Genomic DNA, 21506 nt, shown 5'->3' on the forward strand with positions numbered 1-21506 from the left:
AGAGAAAAGCCAGCTGGCTCAATGCAAAGATGAAAAAAATGAAAACTGAATCTTGACATGGAAATGTCTCATTCCAAGATATATGTTTAAAGTCCCCCTGTGGTGAAAATCCAGCTTTTAATGTAGTTTATTTGTCTATGTGGTGTTTTTAATATGCTTTAAGACAAACCATGTGTAAATTCATAAGTCGACAGCATTGCTGAGTATTTTCTCCTTAAAACTGCAGTGAACCAAAGACAGTCTCAAAAACACGGTTTGAAATCACTGGTGTTTCTGACGTCACAAACTACCTTGTAACCAATCAGATCAACATGTGATCGTCAACGATCTCATTTGCATATTCATATTAAATGAGGCAAAGGTGTAGAGTTACGTTCAAGCTATTTTTGTCATATTTTTGCCATTTGCCATATTTGTATACCATACTGATTACCATGTTCAGTATTCAAAGAGATTGCATGTTCATCCAAAAATGATTACATTATTATTTACTAGCCTCAAGTTGTTTCAAAACCAATGACATTCACTGAAGCAAAAGCAGTTTCTCAGAATGAAAGCTTCAGTCACCATTTAGTTTTGCTGTGCGGTGAAAAGATTCAATGACAGGGAAATGGTGACTGATGCTAACTGTCCCTTTAATGATGTGAAGAATGACAATTAGGATGCAACAATGGTTTTCCATCGTACTATTTCTAGGGAATGGATTTAGTGCAACTCATGGCCTATTAGAGAAAAAGTATATAAAAAGCTGTGACAGGAGGCAGACGGGGCCTAATGGTTAGAGAGTCAGACTTGTAACCCGAAGGTTGTAGATTCGAATCTCAATATCGGTTGGAAACACCTGAATACTGAGCAAAGCACCTAAACCCCAATCGCTCCCCGGGCGCCACAGCAAAGACGGCTCCCCACTTCTCCAGGTGTGTGTGTCCACGGTTTTAAGTGTGTGTGTTCACTACTCACTGCTCCTAATGTGTGGATGGGTTAAATGCAGAAGACTGAGTATGGCTTACCATACTTGGCCTTCACATAGCACTTTCATATTTAATTTAATTTCATTAACTGTGTCTACGCTGCAGGTATGCAGATGCATTTGGTTTGATTCATTCTGGAAACCTTATACTCATTATTTATTCATGCACCCTAGTTATCTTTAAGTTATGACTAATTATAACAACTGAGTTAATTAGTGCATGATGGAAAGTGTTGACATTTGTCACAGTAAAGATGTAAAGCTTAAATATTTCTTTGGGTTGTGATCCATAAATGGGTCACAGGTCTGTTCTGGTTGCAGAAAAGCAGGAAGAAAACTAAAGCAAATAATAAAGTTAAGCAATCCATCGATGAGATCAAGTAGTTTTAAGCATTGCATTATAAATACAGTATAATCAAGTACTGTTTTTTTACTATAGTGCATGAAGGGCTTGACTACATAGGGAATTTGTACTGGGCTGAAAGTAGGTGGTGAAAACCACTCTTTTCATGTTTTCTTCCTTTTTATAGGCATAATGTGTGTTTTTGAAGTGGCTTCATCGGGCCCCTGGAGGTTTACATAATAGACTGCTTTAGCACTCAGACGCAGGGACAATGGGGGTAATTACGCTTCAAAAAGAAACAAAATACAACACCTCCACAATATTATTCACCTTTAATCTTTATACAAACATCAAGACAAGACAAACGCCGATTGCGGTTTTGCCACCGGCCTTGCATAATGAGTTTGTCTCAATTTCCATGATGCACTGGGAGATTGACGCAAAAGGACAAAGCGCTAGACACGATTATTGTACTGAACAATTAAATAACGTGTTCTTGAAACATCACTCAGGAACACTGACATTATTCTAAGGTCATCTTTATTAAATAAATAAATAGTGGGTTCTGTCTGATAATAAGTTATGTCCATGGCATTGCAGAGCGTGCGCACAGTGAAATGTTGAACTACAGCATCGGATCATTTCACTCTGGAGCCCGTGTCCTTAAGCAGGAATGTTTTCACAGTTAAACGAAATCTGCTCTCAAGAGAGCTACATCCAACCACCCTGCCTTGCTACAGCCTTCTTCCCTCAACTTTAACTCTTTCCTCGCCATTGACAAGTTTTTCCTGGGAATCTGCGTTTGGTAGTGAACTTCTGAAATAGCACAGCATCTCCAAATCCAAAAACAAGCGAAGAATACGATCTTTGTAAACCAGAACGAGCGGATAGAAGCATTGAGTCATTTACGTGATCATCAAACATAAACAAAATATAAATCAAAACTGAATATTGTTAAGTGTCGAACCCATGAAGAGGAAACGACTGAAGCTTTGGGGATGTTGATGATTATCGATCCCGACAAAAACAAGATTTTCTCTGCTTTTTGTTTCTTATCCACATTCAAGTGTGGATATATTTTCGTTAGTTTAAAAGCAGAGGCTCTGTTCTTTCTTTCAACATATTGAATGTTTATTCGTACAGCAAAATATTCTGGAGGCCGTGAAAGTTTTGTGAATGTGATCAAAAATTCTGGCAAGTTTTGTAGTCAACGCTGGCGGGGAAAGAGTTAATATCTCCGTTTGGCTTCAACAAAGCAAGATTTCTGCATTTAAAACATCTAAATGGGATATTATCATCTTGATTTCATCATCGTCTCTGGTTCCAGCCCAGCTCAGTTCAGTCCCTCTGTAAAACTCATAATCCATTTCATCTCCTCCCATCTTCAACACTCTCCCGTCCAGTCGTAAGTAGTCCACATTCTCGTCTTTTCGAAGTATCCCAGTCTTTGTGCGTTCAGTTGCATCTCTGCAACAGCATGTCAAGTGCGTAGTCCATGCGTGTGCGAAGGTCCGGTGAGCATCCCGACACGAGAAGCGTGCTGAGACGCAGCGTGGTGGAAACACGGTCCTCGTTGATGTACGTCAGGAGGTATTCTCCACTCTGACTGCACAGGATGATCTTGGTGTGATCGTGGTAGAAGTTCACCTGGGGGAATATAGCATGCGTTTAGCAATCAAGTCAACGTTATGTAGTAAGGGGTGTAACAATATATCGTGTCACAATATATCGCAATACAAAACTGCAACAATATGTATTGTGGATAGTTCACCCAAAATAAAATTTCTGTGTGAGGAAAAATGTCAAGTTTACAGAGCTTCAGTACTACATTAAACTAGTATATATAATGTAAAATATAATGTAAAATAATGCAATGGTGGAATATTTGTGTCCTGATAATGCCAAATGTCTGATGTTAACAGTAAAAAGTGGCCAACATTATTTTAAATATATAAGAATGCAAGAATATTCGTCTCAAATAAATCTGTTTTCAGCTTCAGAATCATGATTTTTTTATTCTGCTGTCACCATTTCATTTACACTCACAATGCAACACCAAATTTAGCACTTTAAGCAACAGTAAATTTTTTGTTAACCTTTTACTATACAGGTGAAACTCGAAAAATTTGAATATCGTGCAAAAGTTAATATAAAGTGTCATCAGAATAATTTTGATGAAAATCTTATGAAAATCCCAAATTCAAAATCTCAGAAAATTAGAATATTACATGAAATCAATAAAAAAAAGGATTTTAAATACAGAAATGTTGGCCCTCTGAAAAGTGTAATCATGCATATGTTTATAGTTATGTATACTAAATATATTAGTTTCACCTTTTCATTTGAATTACTGAAATACATGAACTTTTGCACGATATTCTAATTTATCGAGTTTCACCTGTATGTCTTGGAGTATCGCAATAATATCGTATCGAATCGTGATATGAGGGTATCGTTACACCCCTAATATGTAGACGTTCTTTGATTCTAGCAGAGCATATATGAAGTTTTACCTGGAAAGTGCCATCGTTGAAGAGCATCATGAGTGCTCGATCAGATTTGAGCCACTGAAGAAGGTACAGTCTGGGTTTGCCTGCATCAGTTACGTTGGGTAAATCACCTCCCTGTTGAAGAGCAGCAAGTTATAATCAGAAAATCTGTGAATTATTTATAGACTTCCATTGCAACACGTTTCCACCAAGAGAGGACACTTACATCCATCAAATTCTCCTCCATGTAGTGGGCGAAGTATTTTAAGATGGTGACCTGACCGACGAACTGCTCTGGGGCTTCAGTCGTGGGGAAGACCGAACATTGTCCCAGCTCCGCATAGTAATGCACCGTCCTGAAGGTTTAAAGACACGTTAGTCTTCATGATCTTCATCAGCAAAAGAGCTACAAAGACACTTGAGATGGTCAACGTACTTTTTGTCCGACAGAAGGCTCATGTGAGTGCCGTTGTTGAAGAGAACGCCAACTGTGTGATCCGACAACTGGTAGCCGAAGCCGTACTTGTTGGAATAGTCCACCCACTTCGTCACCCACTGGAAGCTGCCGTTCATGCTTTCTTTGGGAATGTTATTAGCTGTAAATAAGAGATTAAAAATGCATTATAAAAAGTGAAAGGTATAACTTTGACATGGAATAAATGTATTATTATTATTAGAATTTTTTCAGATTTTAAACTTTTTAAAATGTTCAAAAATTCTTTTTATGCTTTTTATTTTTATTTATACTTATAACAAAACCCTCTGTATTTTTCAATGTTCTATAAATATTTAATTTTCAGATTTTTTTATGAATTTTATTTAGTTTATTATATATAAAAAAGTTATTTTAAAGTGAAACGACATCTATAACTGACATGGAAAAAAAACTAAAATAAAAATAAATTATTATTATTTTATTTTCAGAATTTAAACATTAAAAATGTTCACAATCATTTTAATGCTTTTTATGTTTATGTACTTATATCTTACAATATGTTTTATAAATATGTTTTATTTTCAATTTTTTTGAATATTTATTTTTACTTTATTAATTATTAATAAATATTATTAATATTATTATTAATGTGCCTAATATTATTATTAACTTTAACATCGAATAAAAACAATTCTAAACAAAACTGATTTTAATTTATATATATATTATTGTTATTTTTAAATAATTAAATATAAATATTATTAAAGTTTTTAAAACCTTTTTGATGTTTTTTTTTTATCTAAAAATACTTTTTATTTTTAAATGCATTTTACTTTATTATTAAGAATGGGTTATTAAAAGTTACTTTGCATTTGTAAATCGGATCATGTCAGATACACACCTTCCGGCATGTTCTCCAGACAGCCTCGCAATACTCGTGCAACAGTGTCCACAACGCTTCCCATTGTGCTGTCCTCAAGACCTGTGAACACAAAAAGCACCAAAAACCCATTAGACATCGCACTGAAACATCCATTAACATCCTCACGTTGATAAAAATGTGCAAGTCTCTTACATTCGCTGCTGCTACTGCAGCTCCCCAGCGTTCCCCGCACTATCATCCGAATGCTGTCTCTAATGTGCTGTTTGCTGCTAGTGTCCTTCACTGCGGGAACAGCTGCTTTAGCAGTTGTGATAGTGGGCTTAGTGTCCTGTGGGAAATATAGGAAGGAATGTGCATGAGGTTAGGTTACAATCTTAAACCTTCTGCAGAACTAAGAGAAGGACGAGGACGAAGGAGCTCACCTCAAGGGTTTTTCTGCAGGGTTGAGGGCTGATTGAAGTTTTCCGGAGGTCAAGGCATAGTTTGTTTATGTCATCTTCTTCCTTGGTTGGTTTATCTACAAGAAGCAAGATGTGTATCAGTCTAATGATGCAAATTGGATAATCCACAAATGTGACCCTGGACGGCATAACCAGTCACAAGGGTAATTCTTTTTTAAATTGAGTTGAATGAGCTGAATAAATAAGCTTTCCATTGATGTATGGTTTGTTTGGATAAGACAATATTTGGCCGAGATACAACAAAATTTGAAAACATTAGAAAATCTGGAATCTGAGGGTGCAAAAATAATCTAAACATTGAGAAAATTGCCTTTATGTTCGCGATTGTGCTGCATTCACTCACAAAAATATTTTCTATATACATTTACGGTAGGAAATTTTCAAAATATCTTCATGGAACATGTTCTTTACTTCATATCCTAATGATTTTTGGCATAAAAGAAAAATCGATAATTTTGACCCATACAATGTATCGTTGGCTATTGCCACAAATACTGTATACACTTGTGACTGGTTTTGTGCGTGTACATATGGTTTACTGTACACAAGCGCTTACTGTGAGTCTCCAAGTACTTGGCTTTGTCCTTCTTCCCACCGAACAGGGCGGCTGCAGCTTTCTTGAAGAAGCTCTTGGCAGGACTGGTGTGGTGAAGATCTGGGGCCGCGTGGCAGCAGCTCGAAGACAGCCTGTCTGGTGTGAAACCCTGATATAAGAGGGGGAAAAAACAAGCTCAAACCACTGAATACTGAACACTGCTGACATATTTCGTTTGCACAAACGGACACACACCTGGCAGAAAAAGTCGTGGCGTAGAATATCATCGAGTTGTGGCCTTTCCACAGGGTTTTTGGCCAGCATACTGCTGATGAGATGCTTGGCTTGAGGCGACAAAGACGAGGGCATGGAGTATCGCGCTTCACGAATGCACCGGTACGTTTCTTTAAGGTTTGTGGTTTCAAAAGGAGGTCTTCCCAAAAGCATGGTATACCTGTTGGGACACAAATGATCCATCAGAAATAAACATCTCCATGACATTTACGAGAGTAACATCCTCCTTGTTAGAGGTGGATTTTTGCACACAAAAAAAAGACAGATAAAAACATTGTATGCAATGCGACTGCAATTACTTTATTTTCTTTGTAGGTGGCAGCAAATTGTCTTAATGAGTGAGTCATTCCGTCAAATCATTCAGTCAAATGATTTGTTCAAAACAGCTGGATGAAGTGAATGTCTTTATTAGTGAGCCGTTGAATCATTCATCTGAATCACTGATTAAACCCAGATTCATTCAGCAACGAAACATCACTGTGTTGCAGTAGAGCTACTGTGGATTTATGTAGTCTAAAATGTAATTCACATAATATTAATTTCATGTTTTTGAACTGTTGTATGAAATCAATATCACATTAACAATTGTGCTGGTATTCGGGAAAACAGCACTTTTGCTCATTCTGTATTGCTTAACTATATCCTATTAGAAATATTACAAGAACCCCATATCTTGAATTTTGGGGGCAGTTTTATTAATTTTGGTGGCATTTTTGCCCCCAAACCCCCCGTTAATTTCCGATCTTAGCTCTTTTTCGAGGGCAAACGGATGCCCCTTCAGTTGCGAGGCCCGTTTAAAGTGAAACATAGCAATGTTTTAGTACTTACATCACACAGCCGAGAGCCCAGACGTCAGATTCACAGCCGTGCCCTTGCTTGTTGAGGACTTCAGGCGACAGGTAGTTTGGCGTCCCGCATATTGTTCTCCTACGGTTCTCAACCGGCTCGAGCTTCGCAGCCAGACCAAAGTCTCCAACCTTGAGCTCCATTGATTCATTGATGAAAAAGTTACCTGGGAAAAGCAACAGAATCAGGTTACGAATGGGATTTCTGTGTTAGGCTATTTGGGAATGGATGAATGCTCTAGGTGCTTACCTAGTTTAAGGTCTCTGTGCAGAATTTCTTGCTCGTGGAGATACTTTAACCCCGAGACGATCTGTCTCAGGTAGTACCGAACCTCTGGTTCTGTAAGCACCTTTCGGGCCTTGAGAATATGTGCTAGAGACTGAAGAACAACAAAATACGTCAGTGCAACAATATTTCCTACAAGACCTATTATTAAAAAAAGACGTCAATAGCACTCACGCGTCTGCTGCAGTATTCAAGCAGGATGTAGATGTTATCTTTGTCCTCGAAGTGCTGGTAGAAGTGAACGATGTGTTTGTGATGCAGGGCTCTGTGCAATTCGATTTCTCTGTCGATCTGTCAATCAAAAGGTTGCAAAAACTTAATTTGCGATTTAATCAATGCATCCAGCAGCCAATACGTGAAGACATCACAGCAAGTTACCTTTTCCCTTTGGTGAGGTTTGGAGACGCGCGTGTGTGGAATGATTTTGGCTGCATACATTTTCCCAGTGCTTAGATCTGTAAATTCATAGCATTTGGCAAAACCGCCCTGAAACAGAGAGAGAGAGAGAGAGAGAGAGAGAGAGAGAGAGAGAGAGAGAGAGAGAGAGAGAGAGAGAGAGAGAGAGGATGCATTATAAGAGCATTACATATCAGTATATTCAATTGTATATTTAAATCTCTTATTTACCTCCATGCATTATTAATTTATAAATAAATAAACAAAACCCAAAATAAAACAGCTGATACACTTTTAAATATTTAATATCATGGTACTGATACCATGTTTTTTTAACTATGGCATTTACATGTTGCTCCATTGTATTACTTTTTCATAAGTCAAATGTAAAATATTTACCTTCCCCAAAACTTTTCCTCTACAGTAACATTTCCCAGTGGTTGAATCCGTGATGATGCGTGACATTTCTTGTGTGGCATGAGCATTATTATTCTCCTCTGCTTTCCCTCTTCTGCTCTCGGTGGGTCTGTGGTGTGTGTGTTCACACATCTTGCTGTTTTTCACAGGCTGATGATGGTGATGATGATGATGATGGTGGTGTGTTATAGTCCTGAGTATGTCCATGCTCGAGTCCGACTGGGAGAAATCATCACAGAGCTTCAGTCTTATACATGCGCGCGCGGAGGCTCCGCCCATTTTATTTTTCACTGGCGCGCCACGCGCGTTCACTGAGCGCTGGAATGAAGACGCGCGTCTCAAAGACGGAATATTTTATTCCTGAGATTAGATAGATCTGTAAATCACGATATTAACTTTTATTTTATTTAAATTAAATGTAGCCTATTACTTTGAATTTAAATAAAATCTAAAATATAATTAAACTAAATCTAAAATTTTAATTTATTATTGTTATTATTATTATTATTATCTTGTTAAAAATTTTAAGTAGCCTAGTCAAAACATGCCTTTTATTTTTCTATTTTCTGTGTATTCTACAATATGATTTATTGTCTTATTTTTAATCTATTTTATTTACTTCATTATTACAATATTCAATCTCTCCATATATTCTGTATGGTATAATATTTTGTTTGAGCAGGACATGCATGGACATGTTTTAGAGACTATGGGTAAGAGTAAAGATCTCTAGCGCCACCATGTGATGCTTTACACTAGTTTTACTATGGATTTAGATGTGTGGTGCATGTATGACTCATACTGACTGACACACACACACACACACACACACACACACACACACACACACACACACACACACACACACACACACACACACTATGTCAAGCCGTTTTGACTTATGCATTGCAGGATATGAATTCTTGATATCAGAACCTCAGTTTTCACTAGTTAAAATGCAAATTCTTGATATTAATAATGACGTCATCACTCTCAGAAATAAGAATTCTTGATCAATTTAAACAAGTAAAAACTATAATTCTTGATATCCTTAACTGTATTTTAGTTAAATGTCACCATAGGTTGCCATTCAGATTCAATTGTTGATATCAAGAATATATTTTTTTACTATATTACATGATAGATATAATTTTTTTTAGTAAAAATCATAATTTGTTACATCAACAATTACGTGGTTACTAAAAAATATCAACTCAATTGTCACTAGCTGAAATATTAGGCCTAATTCTTGATATCTGTAAATGTATTTCAAGGTTACATTTGTAATTTCTGACATCTGTGAAAATGTAGGCTATTTATGATATCAATAATTAGGAGAGTAATTTCAGATAGCTATCTAAAATGGCTTTCTTAAAAAAATCACATTCATGATATCAGAAATTAACATTGTCACTTGTGGCAAGTTATTGATTTCTAAAATGAACATTTTATCTTGTAGGAATTCAATAGTTGATATCAAGAACAGACATTTGCACTAGTAAACACACAATTACTGATATAAAAAAATATGATTTTTACTATTAAGAATTTAATTGATATGTGAATTCAACCAGTAAGAAATAAATGCTTGATATCAAGAATTTAATTTGAATGGCAGCCTATGGTGACATTTAACTAGTGGAAATTAAATTACGGATATTAAGAATTATAGTTTTACTATTTTATATTGATATCAAGAATTTGCATTTTTACTATTGGAAATGTGATTCCTGATATAATAAAATGCCATTGCTACTAAATCTAATTCCTGATATCAAGAATTAGCATTTTAACCAGTGAAAATTAAATAGTTGATATAAAGAATTCATTTAATACCACAAATATCCTGGGAATTAAAACAAATCATAACAGCCTGCATGGACAACAGATTTATCATAAATGTATGGGTGCAGATAAAAAAGCATTTAAGTAATAGAATATAAGCATAAGGTAATATGATGATATTCAAATTCTAAGTTTTAATTTTAGATAGGCCTACTCATATATATATATATATATATATATATATATATATTATTATTATTATTTTTTTTTTTTTTTTTTGCATGTATCTAGTGGCACTGCTAATGCAAACAGTATGTGTTGCGTATTCGTCTTTATAACAAGTCATCTTATAGTGAGATGAAGTGAACACTGCTCTACTTTATTCAAGATCTCAGTAACATTTCATACAAGTTGCTTGTTTTTTGAAGGTCTTCAGAGAGAGTGGGAGTGTGTTGATGCTGTTATGTGAAGGCTGGGTTTCAATATAAAGTGTTTACATGCTGAACTCAGTTATTTATACTTAAATTCAGCAGGTAAACATTTATATTTATTGCATGCAAACAACGAATATTCACAGCGCAGACTACTTTATGTAACACAAAACAGTATAAAATGAAAAGCATATGCCTGTTGTCTAATGTAAACAATACACACTTCCTTTTGTGACCACTTGTTTCACTCATCAGTGAAAATGAGGCAAGGGTGTAGATTTACATTCAAGCTATTTTAAGGCATGATTTCATTTTTTTCATATTTAAATATGTGATTTTGGTGATCAGAGATGAGTTTTAAGGGATACAATGATTGACTACAGGGAGACTTTAAACTTTGTACTTTACCACCACCAGCATTAACTTTGCTCAATTGACATTTACATTTATGCAGTTGGCAGACGCTTTTATCCAAAGCGACTTGCATTGCATTTCAAGTTACACATTTACATTCTTATCAGTTCTTGCTTTCCCTGGGAATTGAGGGTAATATAGTGATAACATGTAATCCTGACAGACCGTACAGCTGATGAAAGTGTCCGGGGCGACTGTGAGAGAGATGACCTAACACATGAAGATATGATGTTTATGTATGTATTATGTAATGATATTATAACCAAAAACCATCAATAATAACCTGAAGGCAAGATAACATTTGCAAAACATGATCCTTTCCTGAATTTTAATGCGACGGACAGATGCAAAAGTCAGAGACAATTTTGGGATTGTTTTTCATTTAAACCTGGAAACAAACAAAGCTTTTGGATTAGAATGACAAAATTTAAAGTTAAACTAAATGAAAATGAGAAATGTTGAAATAGATAAATAAAATTGGGTTTTGTCATTTTTATTATTTTTAGTTTAGCCATTTTCACGTTAAACTAAATGAAAATGATAAAGTGTGAAATAGCTGAAATAAAATGTTGTCCTTTTAATTTTTTATTGTCTGAAAAAAATAATAATACATTTTATTACAGATTTAGTTATTTAAGTTAAACTAAATGAAAATGAGCAATTTTTAAATAGCTAAATAAAATTGTTTTGCCATTTTATTAGGATTTTTTAATAAGTCTGTATATTTTTTTATTAGTTTTTATTTAAGTTTTAGTAATTTTCAAGGTAAACTAAATGAATTGGTTGAGTTTGAAATAGCTGAAATACAATTTTGTGATTTTTATTAGGATTTTTGATGTCTGTATATATTTTATATTTATTTATTTCAGTTTATATTTATTTTCAAGGTAATCAATGCAGAAGTGTATATTTATATTTATATATATATATATATATATAGTGAGAAGTAATATATATATATATATATATATATATATATATATATATATATATATACATACACACAAATATACAAATGTATACATATTACTTCTCACTCAAATTTTTAAGCTTAATACGTATATTAGAAAAAATTTAAAAAATGTAAAATATATAACTATTTTCACAAGTGACCTCAGACTTTTAGACAGTGTATGTTCAATAAAAGGCAGGAAATTACTGAAAACATTGCAACAATTTATTTAACATCAAACATCCAATACTTTAGCTTGGCTTGGGAATGACTTGTTTTGCTGACACACAGGATCATTGATCATAAGACTGTTTCCTGACTCCCGAGCTGCACGGGGATTACTCCTGGTCATGGTCAGATGTTCTGGAGGATTCTCTAGCTGTGTGTACATCATAAGGCCAGATCAGTGCAGACGTGAGGCCGTGAATGAACGGGAAAGCACACACAATGAATCTGTATCCTCAGGAAACTCCTTTAACAGCTTCTCTTCCAGAAACCCCTTCTGACACAGTAACAGACATAAATCACCATTAAACATCTTAAACCCTCATTTTATTCTTCATGGAAGGTTGTGCTAAGATGTTTTGCTAACACTCTACTTTACAACATTAACATTATTTCAATAGTTTGAGCATTTATTAATTTTGGTTAATGTCAGTTTCAGTTTTCATACGTTAACATAATTAATGCATCATGAACTAAGAATGAACATTAACCTAAAACAAAAAAAATGCTGTAATATATCTTATGGATTAACTAATGTTAACATAGTTGCATATTTAATCATAGTTCTCATTTGCAAGTCGCTTTGGATAAAAGCGTCTGCTAAATGAATAATTGTAAATGTAATCATCAGCAAAGATACAAAATATTTCAGTAAAACTAAAAATATTTAAACTTCATGAGATGAATGAGGATTGGCCAAAAGTGACGTCCGGCCAAGGAAAATTTACATCTTCGCTCTTTATTCAAATATTATTAATAATTTGTTAAAGAATTTGTAAGCATATTGCATACAGTAGGCTAGTTGTGCTTGGAGTCGATTGTTTTATTTGTGATAATAACTCATTGAAACATGACAAATTGTGCCGACATAATTTTGGCCATAAAAAAAAATTATGAACACATCTAAAAACATGAGAAACAACGACATATTAATAACGTGTTATATTGTCGTCAATGTGAGCTTTTTGTTTTTCAATGCATTTTTTTATCTTATTTTCTTGCATAGTAAAATAAAACGTAGCTAAAATAGTCAAATGTAGCTGTAGTTTATAAAATATGGTTTCATCAAACTTGTAGGGTAAATAATAAATTATCTCCCTTCCGGCCACTACTAATATTGACCGAAAATGCATGACATGATCCTATAGCGCCCCCACATGGCAATCCAGCAACAAACCACTGCAGGAGCCCAGCAGGAACACGCTCACGGACAGATCCGTCTGGAACATAAAAGAGCTACAGTAAGGAAACCTAGACATATAACACAATACAAAATACTTTATGCATACAATTTACCTTCCAGAAGTCCTGTTTGATCAAATTAATATCATTGTGTGGTCTGCCACGCCACCATGCTTTACTCCTCAAATAGCCCATCGACAAGGAGTTTATTTCAAATCCCGTGCACTGAAATCCCACAGTCGAGGCTGCAAAAACCTGCACAGGACAGTTAATACATGAGTTGATAGTATGAGCTGACATTTTATCCTCATTTAAAGGTCAGCAAAACTTGCCAAGTGTCCATTGCCTGATCCCAGGTAAGCCAGACGGCCTTGGCGTCCATCCATAAGCTTGATAACATGTGCAGTTTGTTCTTGTGTTGAAGGTAAAACGGCACCTGGGAGAACATCACACCAGAACCAGAGCGCCTCAAGCTTCTCTCCTTTAGAGAGAGGGAAATATGTGGGAAGTCAAAGTACTTCACTCTGAAAGTGACCTTCAGTCCGGCATGCAGAACACGGCCCGAGTCCGGCGACTCCAGCGAAGGACAGCAGCGATGAATCCTCCATACTGATGCTGGAACAGACTCGCGGATCTGTCAAATATCAGTATAGTGAAGCATATCAGGGCAAACATGCTTTATTATACATTCTGATGGTTTTAGGATGGAAATTATAATTATAATTAAGCTAACAGCATTATTCTAAAACCTACTTCCGGGTATCACAGTCAAACAGCTACATTTAAAATTGAGACCATTATTACTATTTACATTAGATTCTATTTACATTAGATACTATTTACAAAAAATGCATCTAATGTTTATGTTTTATTGCATTCTTATTATATAAACACACACATAATATCTATCAATCTATCTATCTGTCTGTCTGTCTATCTATCTTTTTTCTTTTATTATTTATTTCATTCATTTAAAACAAATACAACGACAGCATTTAACATGAATGAAAAGGAGCAGAAAGAAGTAAAAACTTATAATGTCTGCCCCCTATCAACACAAAATCATTGACAGTTCCAGTTCATTCGAGCTGTCTCATGCAGCTGTCTCTTAACACAAAATTACATCAATAAAGCTGATCTGCTACTCCACAGTATTATATTTCTGCAACATTGATAATTTAACATACTTCTTAAACACATATATGGACTTAGAAGTTTTAATTTTACAATCAAGACTGTTCCACAAACTGACTCCTTTGATTGTGACACATTTGTCCTTTACAGCCGATTGGAACCTGGGTTTTGTAAAAACCTCAGTACTTTTTAGCTCATGTCTACTTTTCCTCTTGGTGAATTTATTTTGCAAATTGTTTGGTAAACTTTCCAGATGAGCTTTATACATAGTTTTTTAGAAGGTTATACTCTACTAATTCATTAAATTTCAGAGTTTTTAGTTGTATGAATAAAGGTTTAGTTGGATCTCTGTATCCATTTCCACTGATAATTCTAATCGCTCTTTTCTGTAAGAGTAAAATTGGATTAATGTATATTTTGCAGGCACTTCCCCACACTTTAATGCAATAGGTCAGATATGGAACAACAATCAATGAATTATACAACAAAAACAATCCATTAGTATTTAGATAATCTTTAACTTTATGCAGCACACCTATTATTTGAGATTCCTTTACTTTAATCTTATCAATATGTGATTTCCATGTCAAATGTTCGCTTATCATGATACCTAGAAACTTAATCTCATGTGCCCTTTCAATTTTCTAATCCATTAATAAACAATGACCCTTCAACATATTTCTTTTTCCTACAAAATATCATAAATTTAGTTTTGCTGATATTTAGGCACAATCTATTGGCATTGAACCACTTCATAATCTTCTGAAATTCATTCGCCACAATTTGTAGGACATCTTTTATATTTTTTCCTGAATAGAATAAGGAATAAAGACATCAAAACACAAAATTACATCAATAAAGTTGATCTGCTACTCCGCAGTATTATATTTCTGCAACATTGATAATTTAACATACATAGTGTCATCTGCAAACAGAATGCACCTAAGTAGCTGAGACACAGACACAATGTCATTTACATATAGATGAAAAAATATAGGTCCTAGGACCGATCCTTGTGGTACCCCACAAGTTATGTTACAATTTTTAGACTTTATATGGTCAATTTCAACAAAGTGACTTCTGTTTTTTAAATAGCTGGTAACACATTGGTGTGCCACACCTCTGATACCATATTTATATAATTTATGCAACAATATCTTGTGGTCCAGCGTATCAAATGCTTTTTGAAGATCCACAAAGATGCTTACTAAATAGTGCCTTTTATCTATAGCATTGGTAATTTCTTCAGTTAGTTCCATTATTGCTGTAGCAGTTGAGTGATTAGGACGAAAGCCATATTGACTATTACTTAAAATCTTAAATTCATTTAGAAATGTATTCGGTCTAATCGCAAATAACTTCTTCAGAATTTTTGAGAACTGTGGAAGTAATGATTTATTTCCTTTTTTAAACAATGGAATTACTTTGGATATTTTCATGCAGTCTGAAAAAATATACCTGAAGTAAATGAAAAATTACAGATATAGGTAAAGGCTCAATAATTACATCTATAATTTGCTTTATCAATACCATATTCATATCATTATAATCATTTGATTTTTTATTGGCACACTTCTGAACAGTTTTCATTATCTCAGTCGCTTGTACACTTTCAAGAAAAACACTGCTAACATTATCTGGTACTGTGCCACCATTGGTGTTTCCATCTAGAATTTGTTGTGACAAAGTAGGGCCAATATTTACAAAATAATTATTTAATTCATTTACAATTTCAGTTTTATTGCAAATGTAAACATTATTCTTTGTAAACTGATTTGGAAGTGTTGTTTTTACCTTGCCTTTTTTTCTTACAGGCATTTTTCAGGCCATTTGTCATCCATGGATTGTTAACAGTGTTTTTCTTGAAATATCTATCTATCGATCTATCTATCTATCTATCTCTCTATCTATCTATCTATCTATCTATCTATCTATCTATCTATCTATCTATCTATCTATCTATCTATCTATCTATCTATCTATCTATCTATCCATCTGTCTATCTATCTATCTATCTATCTATCTATCTATCTATCTATCTATCCATCTGTCTATCTATCTATCCATCTATCTATCTATCTATCTATCTATCTATCTATCTATCTATCTATCTATCTATCTATCTATCTATCTATCTATCTATCCATCTGTCTCTCTATCTATCTATCTATCTATCTATCTATCTATCTATCTATCTATCTATCTATCTATCTATCTATCTATCTATCTATCTATCTATCTATCCATCTGTCTATCTACACTGAACAAAATTATAGATGCAACACTTTTGTTTTTGCCCCCATTTTTCATGAGCTGAACTCAAATATCAAAGACTTTATCTATCTATCTATCTATCTATATATATATATATATATATATCTATATATATATATATATATCTATATCTATATATATATATATATATATATATATTTTTTTTTTACATCATTACATTGTTTAGAGTGTAAGAATCAAATGGTGAAAAATAATTATTGTTATATTTTTTTATAAACATTTTATGATATTTCCTATGTGAAGGACACCATGATCAGATATATTCAATGCATCTATTCATACAATTATACCATTATATAAAATGTATCTATTCACTGTCTCTAATTTGCGTATTGATGTGTTTTTCTATATATATATATATATATATATATATTTCTATAAAAGGCTACTAAATGAAATTAAAATTAAATTATCACTATAATATATATATATATATTATAGTGATAATTTAATTTTCAGCAACTTTATGTACATTTTATAAATAGAAAAGCAAAAAATAAAGAAGAAAGGCCATATAATAAATATAATATATTATAATTTAATATAATATATAATTACAGCAATTAAGATGTACATAAAATTGCTGAATATTTAGATATATTTTAATATACTGTATATATCATTGCAGTGTTGTAATTGTTAATTATAATCAAAACTAAAACAATTAAAAAATGTTTTTGTTAATAGAAATATAGCTTAAATATAAAGCTTGTAAAATTAAATATAATGAAAAACTTAAAACGTAAAAAAATTATATAAAATGAGAAATGTTTCAACTAGTCTGCTGAAATAATATAATTGTAAGCTAATGTGGCCGACTAAAATTACTAAAGCTACTTCAAATACAATTAAAAAACACCAAAAATAAAAAAGCTAATTTAGAATATTAATAAATGCTATAACAGTACATAATACAAAAACAACACTATTTCAGTGTATTTATTGGGATGATATTTAACACTTACACCAGCGGCCGGTAGAGGTCGCGCTGCTGCAACAATCCGAGGCTCGTGCACGCTTGTCTGACGCTGAGCTCTGAAGCGTCAAATGACTGAACCAACCAAAGACCCATTACATGTGTTCGTTCCCTTTCAAGGGAACTTCGAGCTGCGTCAAACGCTGCGGGAACGCCCCTGCGTTGTGCGTCATGAAGCACGTATGGAATCAGCCCAATGGAGAGATGAAACGTCATAGGCGGGTGACGTCATCGACCAGGAAACTATAAAGCACCCCAAAAACACAAGCGCATTAGCTTCTGTGCTTTCAGTCGCGCTACATGTGAATCTGTCCCTGTGTGATATTGTCTGTCTTACATACCCTGCACCACACAAACAATTTATCCCTATATATATATATATTGAGAGATTATGGCGGACGAACAGCAGTTTAGAAAGTGTGTTCCTCCCTGCTCGCGTTATTTAACGAGCGGGGATACACATGATCTTTGTGTTGTTTGTTTGGGAGTTCAGCATGCCCAGCTTGCTCTCGAGGGAGCAGACTGTGAGCATTGCGAGCGTTTGCCGTTAAGGACGCTCCGCTCCCGCCGGTCGCTCTTTGAGGAGAGCGGTTCGGTGCGCGCTCCCCGCGGTTCGGGTCCCGCTTCTGCCGAGGCAGAGCGGCGGCGCTTATCGTGGGGATCGCAGATGGATCTCACAGCGGGGTTTGAGACGGGCTCTGCCTTATCTCTCCCTTCACCTGTGAGATCCAGTGCCTCAGTCCCGGGTTCGGAAGCACGCGCTGCGGTTTCTTCCGCTCGGGCTGAGGCACCAATGCTATCCAGTTCTGAGGAACTTGATGTTGTTAGTGTTGAGGGAGATGTGGAGGATTCGCCACCCCACACTCCTGAGAGTGATGAGCTTATGGAGGTGTTAACAAGAGCTGTTGAAAAACTTAATATTGAATGGCCAGTGACTAGACAGGAGTCTGTTTCTAAATCAAAGTTGGATGAGAGATTTTTGCCGTCACGTGTGCAGCCTCCACGCCGGTGCCTGCCGTTTTTCCATGATCTCCACACCGAGGTGTCGAAATCATGGAGAAAACCGGTGTCATATAGAGTGTTTAGTCCCCAGACTTCAACATACGCTAATATTATGGGAGCCAAGGCTCATGGTTATGGTGCGTTGCCTCGTGTGGAAGAGACGCTTGCGAGCCATCTCTCCCCCGAAGCAGCATCATCTTTTAAGGCACCGGCATTACCCACCAAGCCTTTAAGAAACACTTCGGCTTTGGTGGGTAAAGCATATTCGGCAGCAGGTCAGGCTGCGTCATGTCTGCATACTATGTCAATCTTGCAGGCATACCAGGCTGATCTGCTAAGGGACATGAGTGAGAGTGAGGAGGTCAGTACTGACGTAGTTCGCGAACTGCGTCAGGCTGCTGATTTATCCCTGCGTGCCACCAGAGAATCGGCCAAATTAATGGGTCGTTCTATGGCAGCTCTGGTGGCCGCAGAAAGACATTTGTGGTTAAATCAGACTAATATTAAAGAGAGAGAAAAAGCTTTTCTTTTAGATGCTCCTCTTTCTCCCATGGGGTTGTTTGGTGATGCTGTGAATTCAGTTATCGATAAATTCCAAGAAGAAAAGAAACAAACTGCAGCTTTTAAAAAGTTTCTTCCCCTTAAAGTTCATGTCCCTGGGGCTGCTGGGCGGGAGCAGCCCCGGCCGTCTTCGAGCTCATCACATAGAGCGCAGCAGAGGCAGAGTGTCGCGTCTCGTGCTCCCCCTGCTGGACAGTGGGCTCAGCCGCGACACTCTCAGCCGAAGCCTTCTCCCAGTAGAACTGATCTGAGGACAGTTATATTGGCTAAGAAGGCTTCGGCTAAGAAGAAGTCCTGACGCCAAGCCGTTCAGGATGCTGAGGGTGGTCCCCACCGAGGCGGAAAGGTGTTCACCTCTTTTTACGGTGCCCATTCCTCCTCGGTGCCCTCAGGGGCTCGTTCTGCCAACCCCGCCTTTATGCCGGGGCACAGACGATCCCAGCGAGCGCTTTCCCGAGGGACGCTCGCTCCCTCTGAGGAGGGTCTCAGAGCGGTCAGACCAGTTGTTCCCTGCCGGTGCGCCGTTACAGGGCGCTGCGTCTGCTGCTCAAGTTACACCAGAGGCCAGTCTCGAGAGGCTGGTACCCTTAGTAGAATTTCTGGCAGAGTGGAAAAGCCTTCCAAAAATATCTCATTGGGTCCTGCAGACAGTAGAAAAGGGTTATGCTATCCAGTTCAGGTGTCGTCCACCAAAATTCAGAGGGGTTCTGCACACAGTGGTGGGCCCCGAGCAGGCTCTGGTATTGGAACAAGAGGTGAAAACGCTCCTTCAAAAAGAGGCTATAGAACGGGTTCCTCCTCCCAGTTTGGAGTCAGGTTATTACAGCCGATATTTCATCGTTCCAAAGAAGGATGGGGGGTTGCGTCCAATTTTAGACCTGCGCATATTGAATCGCTCGGTAGGGAAGCTAAAATTCAAGATGCTCACTATCAAGCAGATCGTGTCTCAAATCAGGTCCGAGGACTGGTTTGTCACGATAGATCTGAAGGACGCATACTTCCATGTGTCCATCCTTCCACAACACAGGAAGTTCCTGAGGTTCGCCTTCGGGGGCGAGGCGTACCAGTACAGGGTTCTTCCGTTTGGCCTAGCTTTATCTCCCCGCACTTTCACGAAATGCATGGATGCAGCACTAGTGCCTCTGAGGCTTCAGGGCATTCGTATTCTCAATTACATCGACGATTGGTTGATTTTAGCTCAGACCGAGCAGATGGCGGTTCGGCATCGAGATGTCGTCCTCGCTCATATCAGAAAGTTGGGGTTGAGGCTGAACGCAAAGAAAAGTGTATTATCTCCTTCCCAGAAGACCACTTTTCTGGGTGTCGTTTGGGATTCGGTATCGATGCGGGCGCGACTCTCTCCGACCCGCATCGCTTCGATTCTCTCAGCTGTGAAACAAGTGAAGCTAGGCCAGCTACTCACTGTCAAGCAGTTTCAGAGACTGTTGGGTCTGATGGCAGCAGCGTCCAACGTTATACCTTGCGGCCTGTTGTACATGAGACCGCTACAGTGGTGGCTCAGGACCAAGGGATTCTCCCCGAGGGGAAATCCGCTCCGCACGTTCAAAGTCACGCGGCGCTGCCTTCGTGCTCTGGTCATGTGGAGAGAAACTTGGTTCCTATCCAAAGGTCCTGTGCTGGGGGCTCTTTGTCGTCGCATAACGCTAACGACGGATGCTTCCCTCACAGGGTGGGGGGCGGTCATGAGTGGTCGCCCAGCCCAAGGTCTGTGGCAGGATCATCATCTTTCGTGGCACATAAATTGTCTAGAGATGTTGGCTGTGTTTCAGGCTCTGAAACACTTCCTAACAGACCTGAGAGGCCGTCATGTGTTAGTTCAATCAGACAACACGTCGGTGGTCTCTTATATAAATCATCAGGGGGGCCTGCGGTCTCGCCGGCTTTACAAGTTGGCCCGTCAGATCCTCCTGTGGTCCCAAGGGAAGCTACTATCTCTGAGAGCAATGTATCTCCCTGGGTATTTGAATGTGGTAGCAGACTCCCTGTCGAGGCAGGGGCCGAGGCCAGGGGAATGGAGACTCCACCCCGAGGTGGTGGAGCTCCTTTGGTTGAGTTTCGGTCGCGCCGAGGTGGACCTATTCGCTTCCAAGGAGACCACTCATTGTCATCGGTGGTTCTCCATCACTCTTCCAGCCCCCCTGGGGTTGGATGCTATGGTGCAGCCGTGGCCGAG

The 21506-nt window shown here is 36.9% G+C and overlaps 1 protein-coding gene across 1 annotated transcript; it reads right to left on the reverse strand.

Moving 5' to 3' along the window:
• Nucleotides 1–1628: 1628 nt before the first annotated feature.
• On the reverse strand, nucleotides 1629–8689 carry plk2a (polo-like kinase 2a (Drosophila)). Its single transcript, XM_077243771.1, has 14 exons — nucleotides 8338–8689; nucleotides 7921–8028; nucleotides 7717–7833; nucleotides 7507–7636; nucleotides 7240–7423; nucleotides 6373–6571; nucleotides 6139–6286; nucleotides 5544–5638; nucleotides 5314–5449; nucleotides 5140–5220; nucleotides 4239–4398; nucleotides 4029–4158; nucleotides 3827–3937; nucleotides 1629–2960 (listed from the first exon to the last, which is right to left on the reverse strand). The coding sequence occupies exons 1-14, from the start codon at nucleotides 8632–8634 to the stop codon at nucleotides 2769–2771; spliced, it is 2088 nt and encodes a 695-aa protein (XP_077099886.1). The 5' UTR covers nucleotides 8635–8689; the 3' UTR covers nucleotides 1629–2768.
• Between the last annotated feature and the right edge of the window lie 12817 nt (nucleotides 8690–21506).

The sequence above is a fragment of the Siphateles boraxobius genome, unplaced genomic scaffold, assembly GCF_051911475.1.
Source record: "Siphateles boraxobius isolate OS27281-9 unplaced genomic scaffold, OSU_SipBor_1 25, whole genome shotgun sequence".
Classification (NCBI taxonomy): Eukaryota; Metazoa; Chordata; class Actinopteri; order Cypriniformes; family Leuciscidae; genus Siphateles; species Siphateles boraxobius.